The 16,672-nt window shown below is 41.4% G+C and overlaps 1 protein-coding gene across 2 annotated transcripts in view; it reads left to right on the plus strand.

Annotated features, from left to right (window-relative positions):
* Positions 1-16,672, plus strand: part of Srp68 (signal recognition particle 68) — a 36,469-nt gene that overhangs the window by 2,116 nt on the left and 17,681 nt on the right. The window contains exons 1-7 of one of the 2 annotated variants that reach the window (XM_020159350.2): positions 4,371-4,445; positions 6,977-7,090; positions 9,364-9,559; positions 10,508-10,590; positions 10,879-10,988; positions 11,594-11,676; positions 11,857-11,997. In XM_020159350.2, the coding sequence (XP_020014939.1) occupies positions 7,029-7,090; positions 9,364-9,559; positions 10,508-10,590; positions 10,879-10,988; positions 11,594-11,676; positions 11,857-11,997 (675 nt within the window). In that variant the 5' untranslated portion in view covers positions 4,371-4,445; positions 6,977-7,028. Of the gene's footprint in view, positions 1-4,370; positions 4,446-6,976; positions 7,091-9,363; positions 9,560-10,507; positions 10,591-10,878; positions 10,989-11,593; positions 11,677-11,856; positions 11,998-16,672 lie in introns of those variants that run through there. The other variant, XM_020159349.2, reaches the window with a different exon arrangement.

A 16,672-nucleotide genomic window follows, 5' to 3' on the forward strand; every position in this document is an offset into this window, starting at 1 on the left:
ATCAGTATTTTTTTTTTTTTTTTTCCTGGTACTGGGACTTGAATATGGCCTACACCTTGAGCTACTCCACCAGCCCTTTTTTCGTGATGGGTTTTTTTGAGATAGGGTCTTGCGGAACTTTTTGCCCCAGCTGATTTCAAACCACAGTCCTTCTGGTGTTAAAAAATACTACTGAAACACTAAAACATGTAGACATGTAAAACATGTCTGATTTTTTTCTTTTTTGATACTGGTAATTGAATGCTTCTCAAATTCTCATTAATTCATTTATTCAAAAGCACTTAATGATTACCCGTCAAGAGCCCAGCATTAACTGGGCTCTTGTTGCTTATGCCTGTAATCCTGGCTACTCAGGAGGCAGAGATCAGGAGGATCAGGTTTGAAGCCAGCCAGGACAAATAGTCCCGAGACCCTACTCCAAAAAACCTATCACACACACAAAAAAAAGGGTTGGTGGAGTGGTTCAAGGTATAGACCCTGAGTTTAAGCCCCAGTACAAAAAGAAAAAAATGTGTTTAAGAGCCCAACATTAGTTTAAGCACTGGAGAACATTAACTAATACAGGCAAAGGTTTTTTGTTTTGTTTTGTTTTGTTTTGTTGTGGTACTGGGACATTCATGGCTTCACCTTGAGCCACTTCACCAGCTCTGTTTTTGTGAAGGGTTTTTCCAGATGGAGTCACATGGAACTATTTGTCCCAACTGGCTTCAAACCACATCCTTCTGATCTCTGCCTCCTGAGTAGCTACAAACACAGGTGTGAGCCACTGGCAGCCAGCCAGGCAAAGGTTTTTAACCTCAGGAAATTTGTGAACATGACAAATTTATGGCTGTGATGAAAATTTAAAAAAGGAATTCCTGGGTTAGTGAAGTGGCTCAAGAGGTAAAGTGGCTACTTAGTAAGCATGAGGCCCTGAGTTCAAACCCTAGTACTACCAAAAAAATAAAATAGAAAAGAACTGCTGTGGAAGAGAGTTACACTGGAGCAGGGTCAGGAAGGGCCTTTCTGAGAGGAGCATTTAGAAGAGACCTGCAGGCTGAGGAGTCAGCCATGTGTGGCATGGATGGATCAGGGCCTGTGCACAGTGAGTAAAGCAGTAGTGGTCTGAGATGAAGTGGAAGAAGTAAGTAGGACCAGGGTGTGTAGAGTCCACCGGGGCAGGTAATGAGCTCCGGAGTTAATATGTATGTTCTGGAAAGCCATGAGAAAATTTTAAGTAGGGGATTCTTCAGGTCTGACTTCTGTTTTTAAGACACAAATGTAGAAATGATGGTCCAGTGAAACCCACATGTTCATCACTCAGTCATCACAACCATCAACTTTCTGCCCTTCTTGTTTCATCTACTTTCTCCCCAACTGTTCTTACTGTGTGATTAATCCTGGCTGCTCACAATCCTCCTGCCTCAGCCTCCTGAATGCTGGGATTATAGGCGTGCAGAACCATGCCTAATTTAAAGAATCATTTTATTGAAGGATTTTAAATATTTTTTCACGTATAATTAATAAACAGAAATGTGTATAGAAGGCGTTGAATTTTTTACAACAGAATGAGTCTCTGTAACCGACACCCAGATTAAGAGACAAAACATTGCCAGCCTCTCAGAAGTCATGTCCTCTAACACCTTAGATTTAGGTTCGCTTTTCTTTGTTTGTTTGTGTTTGTTTGAGATAGGGTCTCACAATGTAGCCCAGGCCAGGGTTGAACTGGAGATTCTCTTCGCTCAGCCTCCCAAATGCTGGGATTGCAGATGTGCACTACCATACCTGAGTTGTCTTCAATCTTAACTCTAGTACAGTTCCTCAGTTTTTGGCTGATTTTCAAGATGTTGATACTTTTGAAGATGATAGGCCAGTTATTTTATAGGCTGTCACTCACTTTAGGTTTATTTGATGTCTCCTTCAGACGAACTTCAGGTCAGGCATCTTTGTCAAGAACATCCATAGAGCCAATGCTGAGTGCATCTCGTGCTCATCTGCATCTGGAGGCACACAGTTTCAGTTTGTCCACTTACTGATGTGTGTTGTGATCATTTGGTTGCAGTGGTGTTAGCCAATCCCCACTAGAAAGTTACTCCTTTCCCATTAAAATTGCTAAGTAGTTTATGAGGAAATGCTTTGAAACTACCAAAATCCCCCTTCAAGCTTGCAGTGTATTCATTTATTCGTATCTGTATACTCACAGTGTCCTACTTTATGACTTGTGATCTGGTATCATCATGACTTTGATGTTTAGATTGACCCAGATGTGGTGGAAGCCTCTTCAAGTTGGCTAGTGTTCTTTGTTATGCCCCCCATCTTGCCTTTTATGATGTCAGGTTTATTTTATTTTTATTTCTATGCACTTAGAGTCTTTTAATGCTAGTCATGCATGTTACATCCCAGCCCAGAAAGCATCCTTTTTAGATTTGTTTTATTTTTTTGTTTTTATGAGACAAAGTCTTGTTATATAGCCCATGCTGGCCTCACATTTGCAATTTTCCAGCTTATACCTCCCAAGTGCTGTGATTACAGGTGAGTGCCACCACATGTAGCTTGCCTTTTTTTAAATTAAATTAAATTTTATTTATTTTATTTTATGGTGCTGGGACTTGAATTCAGGGCCTCACACTTGCTAGGCAGGTGCTCTACCACTGGAGCCACACTGCCAGCTCTGTTTTTTGGGTTAGGTATTTTTTGATACAGGGTCTCTCAAACTGTTTGCCCAGGCTAGCTTCGAACTGTGATCCTCCTGAGCTCTGCCTCCTGAGTAGCTAGGATTACAGGTGTGAGACACCAGCATCCAGCTATTTTATTTTTCAGAAAGGGTCCCTATTTATATTCCAGGCTAACCGTAAACTCTAGTTGAGGTTGGCCTCGGATATACCATCCTTCTGCCTCAGCCTCCTGAATGCTGGGATTACAGGTGTGGGCCATCATGTATGACAACTTCCACCTTTTGACTATGACTATTATGAATAATTCTACTTTGAACACTGATACATATTTATCCATTCAAGTCTTTGCTTGAAGTTCTTTGAGTATATACTCAGAAGTTGAATTGCTGTATCTTGACAATCCTGTGGGTTTTTTTTTTTGTTTTTCCAGTACTGGGGCTTGAACTCAGGGCCTATACCTTGAGCCACTCCACCAGCCCTTTTTTGTGAAGGGTTGTTTTTTTTTTTTCAAGATAGTCTCTCAAGGAACTATTTGCCCGGGCTGGCTTCAAACTGCAGTCCTCCTGCTCTCTGCCTCCTGAGTAGCTAGGATTGGGCATGAGCCACTGGTGCCTAGCAACAATCCTGTGTTTAATTTTTTTTTTCCCCCTCCTAATTGCTAGGCAGGCGCTCTACCACTTCACCCAGCTGCCACAACTCCAGCTTTTTTTTTTTTTTGCCATACTGGTGTTTGACTCAGGACCTACACCTTGAACCACTCTGCCAGTCATTTTTTATGTGGGTTTCTTTTTTCGAGATAGGGTTTCAGGAACTATTTGCCTATGCTGGCTCTGATCCTCCTGATTTCTGCTTCCTGAGTAGCTAGGATTATAGACATGAGCTAGTGGTGCCCGGCTTCAACTTGATATTTTTCATCACCTTTTTGTGGTGTAAGGCATGCAGGTCCTACATATGTTAGGTTTATACCTATCTGTCTCTTTTATTTTTTGGCAGTACCAGACTTTGAATTCAGGGTCTTGCGGTTGCTAGGCAGGTGCTCCAGCACTTACGCCACACTCCTAGACCTTTTTGTTTTATTTTTCAGATGGGGTATTGCACTTTTTCCTTAGGTCAGCCTGGACGGCTGTCGTACTACCATGCCTCCCATATAGCTGGGATGACAGACCTGAACCACCACACCAGCTTATTGTTGAGATTGAGTCTTGCTAACTTTTTGTTCAGGCTAGCCTTGAACTTTGATCCTCCTGATCTCTGCCTTCCAAGTAGCTGGAATTATAAGTATGAATCACTATGCCCACCCTTTCCTTCTCTTTTTAAATGATTGTGAGTAGTGTCATGTTTTTAGTTTTGGCATCATAGATGACGTCATAGCAAGAATTTGAGGGCGGTAACAGGAATAGAATAGGTTAAGGAGGCTGAGAGATAGGCAGAAAGCAACCATGGAGTTAAAGAGGCTTTACTATCAAGGAAACAGAAATATGGAGAGGTGTCTAGGTACAAGTGTGAAGTTAAAGCAAAGATTTTTCTAAAAGATTATTCTGAGCGTGTGCATGGTATAAACAAAAAGAGTTTATACTGTATAGACTCCTTGGTAACTTCTGTTTTACACCCAATGATATAACATGGCTGCCAGTTACACTGATGTTTCTTAATTTGTCGAACTCCCTTATTGGAGGACGTGGTGGGTTTTTGTCTTTATCCTCTTTTCTTTTGCTTAGGTTAGCTCCTAATTACTGTGCTTACGTCAGTGGATTTGGGACCAGCAGTTGCTTTACAGGAATGTGCTGCTTGGTAAGATTGAGGGAGCGTTTCCACCCCAGGGTTTTCTTTGCACAACAGATTCTTCATGGAAAATGTTACTCTCTAGGCTGACAGCTGCTAGTAAACATATGCTTATTTATTGCTGTCCTTATGTTGGGTGATTTAAGCAGCTCTGAACTTGTCTGGTATAGCAACTGTGCAACTAACAGTTGTGTGCTCTAATCCAGGCGATAGCTCCACTCAACGACTTCTTTTTGTCTTTTTTTTTCTGGTAGCTAAAGTTGAACTGCACTCTAGCATTCTATCTGTTGTAAACTTCTTTCTCTCTCTCTCTCTTTTTTTTTTTTTTTTTTGGTGAAACTCAGCTTCACACTTGCTACACAGGTTTTCTACCACTTGAGCCACGCCACCAGCCCTCCCCCCCACCCTTTTTTTCTTGTTTTATTGTTTTTACATTTACTCATGTGTGTGCATTGTTTGGGTCACCTCCCCCAACCCAACCCTTTTCATGTTGGGTTTTGTGATGGGTTTCACTTTCCTTCTGCCTGGGCTGGCCTTGAACCTCGATCCTCCTGATCTCTGTCTCCTAAACAGGTAAGGTGTGAGCCACTGGTGCCCCACTCACCTGGCAGGTGCTCTACCGCTTGAGCCATATCTCCAGTCTTTGTTTAATTTTTTTAGTGGTTTTTGTTTGCATTTATTTAATCATAAGTGAATTGTGCATCCTGTGCTAGAGGCCATCTGTATTTCTGGGCTGGGGGTGCAGCTCAGTGGTAGAGTGCTTCTCTAGCATGTGTCCCTTTGGTCATTCCCCAACCCTGCAAAAAATAAATAGCCATTTGTAGTTCTTTACATGTATTTTAGAAATGAAAATGCAGGTAAATTCTTTATAGAATAAAGCATACCCACATCCTCAATATCCAGAAATATAACTGCTAATGTTTTCACGTTAGACAAACAGAACAAAGGGGATGTTAGTATCCCCTTTAGCCACCCGTCCTGTGAGCTATCTGCCCCGATAGTTGTGTTATGACTTATGTATTATGTTGCCCAGTTTTATGTCTTTTAATGCAAAAATGTTTTTGTGTTCACCAAATAGTACTTTTGGACTTTAGTCTTTCAGCATTTTCATAAATTTAGTTATATTGTATAAATTACTTTGTATCCCTTTTTTTTTTTGCTGAAAATTATATGTATGTATTTCTCCATGTCTATAAAAATATTGTCTATTCATGATTTTTATTGCGTTATCCAATAGATAGGCATACAAAAATTTATTTACCAGTTCCCACAAGTTAATTATTTCTTCAGCACCCACATTCTTGTTCCCATGGTCTGGGGGGAGTGTAACTCAGTGGTAGAGTGCTTGCCTACCATGCACAAGGCCCTGTGTTCCATTTCCAGCACCACAAAAAAAAAAAGAAAAAAATGAAAGAAAGGAAAGGAAAAAAGATCCCTTGAATCTTTATTCATACATTTTTGTGTTTCTGAACATTTTAGGAATCTCAATAAACAGTCATAGTGCCAAAAAGGTTTTATCATGATGTGTGAGCATCGCATTTGATTTTCATGTGAAAGGGTGAATGGTAATTAAAGCTGACATTGAGAATTGAGAGAAAAAGAGCCCATTCATAGATTCAACCCAGACTAGGCAAGTGCTCTGCCACTGCACTGAGACACACACCAGCCTTATTGTTTCTTTTTTTTTTATAAACTATTCCCTGCCAGGGCATAGATTGAGATGCTGAAGTGCTTTTAAATATCATTTTATATTGTAAAGTTTATGCTATATTATTTTGATTTAAAATTTGGCATGTGTATTTTACATATGTATGTATCTTATATGTATATGTCACGCTAATCAAAGTATATATTTATTGAACGTCTGTGTGCTAGACATAATGCTAAGGCATTGTGGGAAGTTTAAAAATAAATTTTCCCCTATGGAAAGGGGGTTTATATTATTGGGAGAGCTATGTAAGAACATAATTATAATACCCTGTGCTATAAGAGAAGAATAGAGGGCTATATGAGCATAGAGGAAGGAGGCTTGGCATAGAGGTGGCATTTGTAGGTTTCTTGGTGATCTCCTCATTGGCCTCCTCATTTTTCTTCACACGTGCAGTTCCTTTCTCTATGTCTGTCATCATTCTCCCTCTCATGCCCTTTCCCCCGCTTTGTATCCATCAGAATCCTATTCATTCATTCCAGGCCCACGTTAGTCCAGTCTAGTCAAAAGTGCGAGCAAGAACAGAGTGATTGCTCATGTACATTCAACTTGACATTTGCTTTGTTTCTTGATTGCATTTTTATACACATTATCTTCCCTACTAGAGTGAGGGGTCCTGAGAATGGGCATCATGTCCTCTGTGTCTTTGTTTTCTGTGACAGCAGTCATGTTGCCCTGCGTGTTTTAATTGTTCAGTAAATGTTTGCCAGCTGATGGGTGATAACTGTAGTCACACAGAGTACCCAGCTCTGACCTTGCCTTATAATGGGATCTCCTATTCAAAGTACTAGAGCTTAGCTGAATAGTTAGTTTTGTTTGTGTTTTCTTATAGGGGCTACTGTTCCCGCAGACAAAGACGTCTTCGAAAAACACTCAATTTTAAGATGGGGAACAGACATAAGTTCACCGGGAAAAAAGTAACCGAAGATCTTCTCACTGATAATAGGTATTAAGTGCTCAGTGGAGTGTGCTAAATACATCTCGCTAATACATTTATTGAACAGTTATGATGTGCAGTCTGCCAGACATTATGCCAGACTTTTAACTGTTTCATGTGCCTATCTTAGTAGCTCTGTGGGATGGACTCTTTTTTTTTTTTCAAACTATTTCTGTGTTCAAAGGTAAAGAAACTAAGACTCAGATTCGGTAGCTTGTTCAAGAACTGTTGGGATGATAAATGTTCAAAGTCAGTGATAAGAATTTAATCAGTTGTTAGGTTCCTAGAGCATAAATTTCAATGCAAGTGCTTAAATCAATGTATATTAGTGACATTGTCTGCAAGTGAGTTTCAGGACTCACTGTTCAGTGCTGAAGACACCACTATTTACCACTTGCTGAAGGATTGGATCTGCCAAGCAATGTGTATTGACTGTCTCCAGGTCAATTCCTCACCTTCGATTTGGTCTGGATTGATTGTCTTCCTGCCACCTACTTGTGTAAATAGTTTTACTGGAACATAGCCATGCCCATTCATCTGGGAGTTTACAGCTACTTTTGTGTTAAAATAGGACAGTAGTTGTAGCAGACTGTGGCCTGGAAAACCTAAAATTTGTTCTTGAGCCTCTTTGTGATCTCGTTGAGAGATGTTGGTGATGTGCAAAGCCAGGAAGTACTGTGGCACATTATGAGGTCTCGGGGAAGTAAGTAAGTCTACGTGAAGGAGGCTTGACCTCGAAGGACTTGTGAGAGGAAAGAGCATTCTTTATCAGGGTATCTGTGTGGTATAGGAACTGTACAGCTCTGAATAGTAGCTGCTGTGGGGCATGAAGAGACTGGGAACCTGGTGTGGGGGACACAGCCAGAAAACCTGTGTGCAGAGACTGACAGGATGCAACAGGATGAAATGATTAGGTCTACTGAGGTCCAGTTAGGAAGAGTCAGAAATTAAGAAACTTAGATTCTCTTATGATAGCAGGATCCTTCACTTTTAATTTTTATTTATTTTTGTGGTGCTGGGGATTGAACCCTAGATTATTCTGCCACTGAGCTATAACTCCATCCCCAAGATCCTTTATATTGGATTGACAAGATTAAACCAAAGTTTAGAGAAGATTAATGAAGACTGTAATTTAAGGTTCACCAGAACAGTAGTAAAGGAGTTAGCTTATTGAGCAGTGAGGAGCTGACAACTCTGGTGTGAGTCATTTATATTACTTTCACAGTAGAGTGAGGCACAGAAAGGCTACTACTTTGCTCAAAGTTACATAGCTAGTAAGTGAAAGCACTGGGATTCCAACCCAGGCTCTGGAGCCCTTTTCCTTCACATACCACCTTTTTTTTTTTTTTGAGACATGCTGTCCCATGTAGCCCAAGCTGACTTTAAACTCATTATTGTCTCACCTCATCCTCCTGGGTGCTGGAAGTACAGGTGAGCACCACTATGCTGGCACAGCAAACTGCCTTGTAAGGATTTGATTTCTGACTGGGTTGGGGTGAAGGAGGTGTCGATTATCAAAGGTGAAGCCAGATCATCTGCCTCAATTGCCTGTGTTTGACGGAATTTAGGAGGGGGAATCAAGAGTCTGAGTTTGCTGAGTTTGAGGTAGTAGAGGCTTTTTCTTTCTTTCTTTTTTATTTATTTATTTTTGTTTTATTTATTTGCTTGTTTATTTTGTGGTACTAGGGTTTGAACTCAGCCTCAACGCTTGCTAGGCAGGTACTTTATCACTTGACCCATTCCACTAGCCCTTTTTTGAGACTCAAGATAGAGTCTCACAAACTGTTTGACTTGGCTGGTGCCTCCTAAGCAGGTAGGATTACAGGCATGAGACACTGGCACCCAGCAAATTTTTTTTTTCTGATGGGACTGAACTCAGGGCTTCATGCTGGCAAAGCAGGTGCTCTATTGCTTGAGCCACACCTCCAGTCTACTTTTTGGTTTTTTGAAGCAGAGTCTTGCTATGTAGCCCAAGCTGGCCTTGAACTCTCTTTCTACCTCAGCTTCCTGAGTGTTGGAATTATAGGTATGAACCACTGTGCCTGGCTTGGTAGAGGCTTTTCAGTGTGATGTGTCCAGTAGATGACTAGAAGCCTGAGGGGGTGTCCAACTTGAAGTCAGACATGCTGCCTTGGGAGCTGTGGCTGATACTGTGGGAAGAGGAGTTCTGAGGGAGGGTTGAGAGGGACAAAGTAAGAAAAAGTTGTGAAGTGTGAGAGAATATACATGAGTCTTATGCTCCTGGCCTTCGACGTTCAGGCTCCCACCTCTCTCTGGTCTAGATATTTGCTGCTGGTTCTGATGGATGCTGAAAGGGCCTGGAGCTACGCCATGCAGCTCAAACAGGAAGCCAACACTGAACCTCGAAAACGGTTTCACTTGCTATCTCGCCTTCGCAAAGCTGTGAAGCATGCAGAAGAATTGGAACGCTTGTGTGAGAGCAATCGTGTGGATGCCAAGACCAAGTTAGAGGCTCAGGTTAATGTCTTAACATCTAGTTTGGCTTTATTATGGAAATTAGACACGTGACAGAAAAAAAAACTACTGTTAAACAGAATAGTTTCTTACATTATAAACTGATAGAAGAGGAAAAAACTTTCTGATCTTTTTTCTTTTTGGGGTGCTGGGAGTGGAACCCAAGGCCTCCTGTGAGCTAGGCAACTTCTCTACCCCTGAGCTCTACCCCCACCCCTGATCTTGCTTTTAAAAAGTGAAGTTAGTGTCTTGTGCTTGAGCTCTTGATTTTTATAATTAGCTCAGACTTTTTGAGAAAGATCAGGTAGCTTTTGGTTTATAAATGGAAAGTTTGTATCTTATACCTGAGAAAGTTCACAAAGTCAGAGTTTGTTTTGAAATTTGCTTTTTGTTTTTAGTGGGACTGGGGTTTGAACTCAGGGTCTTGTGCTTGCTAGGCAACAGCCTATCACTTGAGCCACAGTTGAATACTGTTCCTGTATTCAACTTTTGATGCTTATGTTATAGCCCACAAACTATTTTCTTTATTTTGAAGTTCTTTTTTAGAAAGTAATGAATCGTAAAAAATTACCTAGGTATCATTTGATTAAGGAGGTTTTTCTATTTAAGTCAGAAATATATCTTCATATTCCCTCTTTTTTGTTGTTTGTTTTTTGAGATGGGTTGTCATGGTTTAACTGAGGTTGGTCTTGAACTCGCTATTTAGCCCAGGCCGAATTTGAACTTGAGATCCTCCTCTGCCTCCCAACTCATTTTTTTTTTTTCTGCAGTAGGGTTTGAACTCAGGGCCTTATGCTTGCTAGGCAAGTACTCTACCACTTGAGCCACTCTGCCAGTTCTGCCTCCCAAGTATGTCTCTGTAGTCTTGATATCAGAGTTTGAAGCCTTCAGAAGATGATGCCAGAACACTGGTTCTTTGCATTGAAGCAGTTCTTTTTCCATCCCTTACAGGCTTACACGGCTTACCTCTCAGGAATGCTGCGCTTTGAACATCAAGAGTGGAAAGCTGCCATTGAGGCTTTTAACAAATGCAAGTAAGTCCTCTGGTTTAAAGGTTATAGCCAGTTTTGATTGTAATTAGTGATATTGGAGCTGCACATTAGCTTGTTGGAGCCCCTATTAGCTTGTTTCTGTAAAAGTTAGGAGGGTTTTTCCCCCTCATAGAAATGTTAATTACTCACTTTCATCCTTAGAACATGCCAGTTCTGGCAGTTGGTAGAAGAGCTTCAAAGGGCTGAGTATTGTTTATAGCAACGTGGTCTTTGTGAATTCATTTTCTTAAAATAAGTCTGTTGTAAAACCTCATGTTTCTTTGCTCGCAGAACTATCTATGAGAAGCTTGCCAGTGCTTTCACAGAGGAGCAGGCTGTTCTGTACAACCAGCGTGTGGAAGAGATCTCACCCAACATCCGCTACTGTGCATATAATATTGGTGAGCAGGCCCAGAGAGCAGTGCTCCTGACTTGAGCATTAAACTTTCCTCAGAGGGCCCAAAGAGTTTCACTTTCTAAATCAGCCCTGCTCAAATTGCAGAAGGCGGTACCTTGACTTCTGTTTCCATCTGCCATCTTTTCTACACTCTAGGAGCAGTCTTGAGTCTCCACACCAGGTCGTTTTAAACTTTTTTTAGAGAGGTTTTAGGTTCACAGTGAAAATAGTACAGAGATTTTTCAAATAGACCCTGCTCCCACACATGCACATCCTTCGCCACCAGAGTGGTACGTTTGCTATAGCTGATGAGCCTTCGTTGCCAAATCCATAGTTTGCATTAGGGTTCACTCTTGAAATTGACACTGTATGCTTGGACAAATTGTGACATTATCCACATTGCAGTGCCATGCAGTGTTGTCACCGCCCCAGCCATGTTCATTCTTTGTGAAAAGGACTTCTGCTTCAGAGAACAGATCATGCTGCAGACTCAGAGAAATGTGATGGGGGTGAGGGAGCTCATGTAAGTCTGAGCTGAATTAAGTGGTTCTCAAGGAAACAAACCCTTAAAAGAGATATTCTCATATTCTCTCTCTCTCTCTCTCTCAGGGGACCAGTCAGCTATCAATGAACTCATGCAGATGAGATTGAGATCTGGGGGTACCGAGGGTCTCCTTGCTGAAAAACTGGAGGTAATCTAGTATGTACATCTTTATAAAAGCTTTGGTGTGAAGAAATCCAGCAGAAGTACTAATATGAACTTGGTCATTGCCATGCTATCCATGGTAGCATGTAGAACTTCTGCACACTCTTACACGGATACAGTGTTGGTTGTAGAAAGAGACAAACAGTTCCCCTGAACTGCTTTCCAGGCCTTGATCACTCAGACTCGAGCCAAGCAGGCAGCCACCATGAGTGAAGTGGAATGGAGAGGGCGAACCGTGCCAGTGAAGATCGACAAAGTGAGGATCTTCTTATTGGGATTGGCTGATAACGAAGCAGCCATTGCCCAGGTAAGGAGGAAGTCCCTCCCCACTATGCTTTCTTGTGTGTGTGTCTGAGGTCATCCTGAGTATTCAAGATGCAGTGGACTGTGGGTATTCCTTTCTCACAAAGCAAGGACTTATATTAATGCTGTTTGGGAGTTGGTAAGTCTAGCAGTATATCTTCATGAACAAAAATATTTTGAAAACCAACTATAGGGGCAAAGAAATTGACAGTGACAGTCATCAGAATGAGAGTGGTGAGAGGCTGGCTTAAAGGAAAGGGGCACATTTGGCCCAGCAGGTGGTGCAGCAGCACCACCTTAAGTCATAGCACTTAAGCTATGTCCCTTAAGTCTCTGTGTCCTCAACTCCTAGTCCACAGGTTCACGTCTGCTGTTCCTGGGCCTTTTCAGGAGAGCCTGGTTAAACTAGAATATCTTGTTCTGTGTGTGGTAAACATATAATATTCATATGAAGTGGTACTTGAAGCTACTTACTGATACAATTACCTGTTTGTGACTGTGAGCAGCCAAGTGCATCCACAATGATGAGAGATCCTGGTAATCTTGGATTGTATGAGGCAGAAGTGATTAAAATTAGAGCTCTGCTCCATGTGTAAAGAGCATCTTTAAAAAAAAAAAAAAAAATCAGGCTGCTGACTGTGGCCTCTCCAAGGATCAGAGGAGTTTCTAAGACATTGATGCACCCCAAATCATTTGTGTATAGGATATGAAAGGGTGCTCTGTTATGTTGACGAGTTGTTTTAAGCATCCAAAGTTCTCAATGACTTTACTCCAAAATGGCTACTTTTTTGGGTTGGGGACAACTTTCAGCAACTGAAAAATTTTATCTGTGGCCTTGTCTGTGTAGCCTATTACTCTCTTATTTCCCTTTTATTTGCTTAAAGGACAGAATGCTAGAGTAGAACTAGAAAGTTAGTTTTTTTTCCTAAACTAAGAGACTCAGCAATATTTTGGAGCGTGTTCCATTGACATTGTTGGATTAGAGTACCTCTGGACCAGGGCTTTGGTAAAAACTGCTTAAATTATGTGATTGGTTTTTTTTGTTTGTTTGTTTGTTTGTTTGTTTTTGTAGTTACAAAGTCACAAATGCTAGGTGAAAAAAACTGTTTGCGTTCTGTGCTAGGCTCCAGGGACAACGTGGCAGGAATTCTGTCTATAATAGGAAGGGGGTGCATGACCTACATGGGGTAAATTAAATGGAGGCCCCTGAAGGGTGGGGCCACAGACCTGTCTTGGTAAATATCTAGAAAAGCTGACATTAAGGGATTTTGAAAAAGTAGTACTTAAAGTTTAGAAGATATAAACGACGGTCTGCTTGGTTTTGGTTTGTGCTAGGGATTGAACCCAGGGCCTTGTGTAAGCTAAGTCCACACTCTTACCATTTTACCATTGAGCTACAGCCCCAGTCCACAGATATCTTTTGAAGCTTTTTTTTTATTAATTGAAGATCAGACTGCAGGTGTATGTAGCTTAGTGGTAGAGTACTTGCCTAGAGTGTAGAAGGCTCTGGGTTCGATCCCAAGCATTGAAAAAAAGAAAATACTCTTTAAATTTTTAATTTTTACTGGTACTGCAGTTTGAACTCAGGGCTTCTTGCTTGCTAGTCAGGCACTACCACGTCAGCCATACCTCTGTCCCTTTTTGCTCTGGTTATTTTGGAGTTAGGGTCTTGCTTTTTGCCTAGGTTGGTCTGGACCAGGATCTTCCTAGTTTAGCAGGAATGACAGGTGCATGCTATCATCCCCAACTTTTTCCCATTGTGATGGGATCTCAAAAACGTTTTTGCCTGGGCTGGCCTGGGACCATGCTCCTCACAGTTTCAGCCTCCTGTGTAACTTGGGATAATAGGTATGTGCCACTGCGCTCAGCTATTGGTTGAGAATGGGGTCTCACTAACTTCTTGCCCAGGCTGGCCTCAAAACACGATCCTTCCAATCTCAGCCTTCCACATAGCAAGGACTGCATGTGTAAGCCATGGCTGCCCAGCTTGAAAAAACAAATTGAAGAGCACTTCAATTATGTGGTGAATAGTTGAGCTTTGTACACATTTGTTCTTTCAGTCCTAGGGACTGAACCAGTGCCTCGGACATGCTAAGCATGTGCCCTAGCACTCACCCCTACGCATGTTTCTTATAGCAACACTCTCAAACTTGACTTTCAGTGTAATTGAAGGGTTGATTTCTGGACACGTAGGTCATAGCCACCCCTTCTAAGGCATTTCAAGGGGTTAGGGGGATAGCTCAGTTGTAGAGCATATGTTTACATGCTCAGGGCCCCAGATTCAATCCCCAGCACCAGGGGAAAAAAGCAGTTTAAGATCGACCAAAATTGATGCTACTGGCAAGAAAAAGTAGACCAACATCACTCCAAACTTGAATAGATAAAAAGAGAATGCAGTTAGCCATGTCAGCACAACTGCTACTTGTATCCTCATGCAATCGTTAGTTTAGATGCATGTCTGTGAAATTAACTACATATATTCTATTTAATATCCATCTTTAACATATACAACAAGCTGTGGTGTGGTGGCCCTCACCTGTAATCCCAGCAGTCGGGAGATGAAGGCAGGAGGATAGTGAGTTGGAGTCCAGCCTGTGCTACATAGCAAGACCCTTTCTCAAAACAAGCAAAAGAAGGGGGGTGGGGGGGGTACGTGGCCCGAACAATGTATACACATGTAAGTAAATGTAAAAATGACAAAATAAAATTAAAAAAAAAAACAAAAAACAAAAACATACATAAGCCGGGTGCTGGTGCCTCACACCTGTAATCCTAGCTACTCAGGAGGCAGAGATCAAGAGGATTGAGGTTCGAAGTCAGCCCAGGCAAATAGTTTGCAAGACCCTGTCTGGAAAAAACCCTTCACAAAAAAGGGCTGGTGAAGTGGCTCAAGGTGTAAGCCCTGAGTTAAAGCTCCAGTATTGCCCACACACACACAAAATACACAACACAGAATGGTGGGTCTATTTTTTTAAATGCCTGTTTAAAGTGTGTCTATTATTAGACATTTATAGCACTATATATGATGATGTATTGAAGGTTTTCCTAGATGAATTTTTCCCTTTTTTTTTTCCCCCTTCCATAAGACCCTGAGTATCTAGTTAAATCCTTAGATGCCAGGTCTAGCAGTATAGCTGATTATATATCTGTTGAATGATACAGATTTAATGAGTCATTAAATATAGGAAATGCCCTTTGGCCAATTGAGGTTAATCTTAGAAAAACCACTTCCTCAGTGATGATCCTGTCAGATTATTTGGCTGGATATAACATGGGTGCCTGGCCAGTTCTCAATATCGTGTTGAGTTGTTCTCTATTTTGGAATCAAGTGCTATGCCTTAGAGATACTGGCTGCTTAATTTCAGTGTCTCTGATCCCCACTGGTATTGGTATCTGTTACCTTCAAAACCTGGAATGCAAGAGTTTGGTAGCCACAGTTTATTGCTTGAGTATAGAGGTTTTTATGACACTTAAATCCTAAAACATCAGTTTATTTGAAAAGAATGGAAGAGAAATAATTTAGGGTGGTAAAATATTAGACTGAAAAGATTCTAGCTGAGAGTTAATCAGCTGCTAAATTCTGGTTGCAAAGTCCTCAGTGTCTCTAGCCAAGCTTTACATCTTCATCCTTAATACTGTCTTAGTTTCTACTTTATTTTGCGTTCTTAATACTTGATCTCTCCTGAGGGGTCACTGGTGGCTGCATTGCAAGATTATTCTTGAGCAGCTCTTTCGGGGAATGCAAGTAGGCTCAAGTTCTGGTTGTTTTTGTTCTTGTGTTTTTTTGTTTTGTTTTATTTTTTTGATGATAGCATCTTGCTATGTAGCCTAGACTGCCCTTGAACTAAAAATTCTTTTGCTTCAGCCTCTCTAGTGCTGGGATAATAGGCATGTGCCACGAGCCCACCTGTGATTAAATTTTTGATGTTTGTATTTTCTTTAAAAAAGAAAATCTAGGGCTGTAGGTATGAGTCAAGTTGGTAGAGTGCCTGCTTTGGCAAGCCTGAAGCCCTAAGTTCAAACCCCAGTCCCACCAAAAAATAAATAAGGTCATGTCCTACAGAAAAGAAAATTTATTCTCAAGTGAGGTTTGTCCCCTCTTCCTATGTTTTTCTTCCTACCTTCACTGGTGGGTGAGACTTGGTCCCCATCCCTACTGTTCTTCTATGGGTGTGGTGGGGAATGTGGCCAGACTTGCCTTGTCTGCCTCTTAGTCACACCACCATCTTCCAGTAATTTCTATAGACAAGTGAAAACAACGTGGGCTCTGTCTTTAATAGCAGGGTACACAGCAGCCAGGTGACCTCTGCACCAGGTAGCCTGGGGTCATGGCTTGAGAAGAGAACCTGAGGCACATCCTGGGTGTTTCAAATTTTATGAAAAGGAATCTGGGATGTATTTATTTTATTTATTAGGACTAACAAGTAGCATATTGTTTTGAACCTAAGATTTCTCTGTGTCGTAGGCACAGATTTATGCAGGGACTTCACTGCTTGTGTTTAGGAACATGTCCTTGTTGGCTCAGCTGCAGACATGGAAGGTTGGCACATGGATGAGAGGTGCCCTGCCTCTACATGTTGAGGTGTGTCTCATCCCATTATCCTTTCAGGAGTGATCTTGGCATCACTCCTGAAGCAGTAAAATAGATCTAAGGCTTCCTGTTTAGAGACATTTTGCCC

This window comes from Castor canadensis, chromosome 11, assembly GCF_047511655.1.
Source record: "Castor canadensis chromosome 11, mCasCan1.hap1v2, whole genome shotgun sequence".
In the NCBI taxonomy this organism is placed as follows: domain Eukaryota; kingdom Metazoa; phylum Chordata; class Mammalia; order Rodentia; family Castoridae; genus Castor; species Castor canadensis.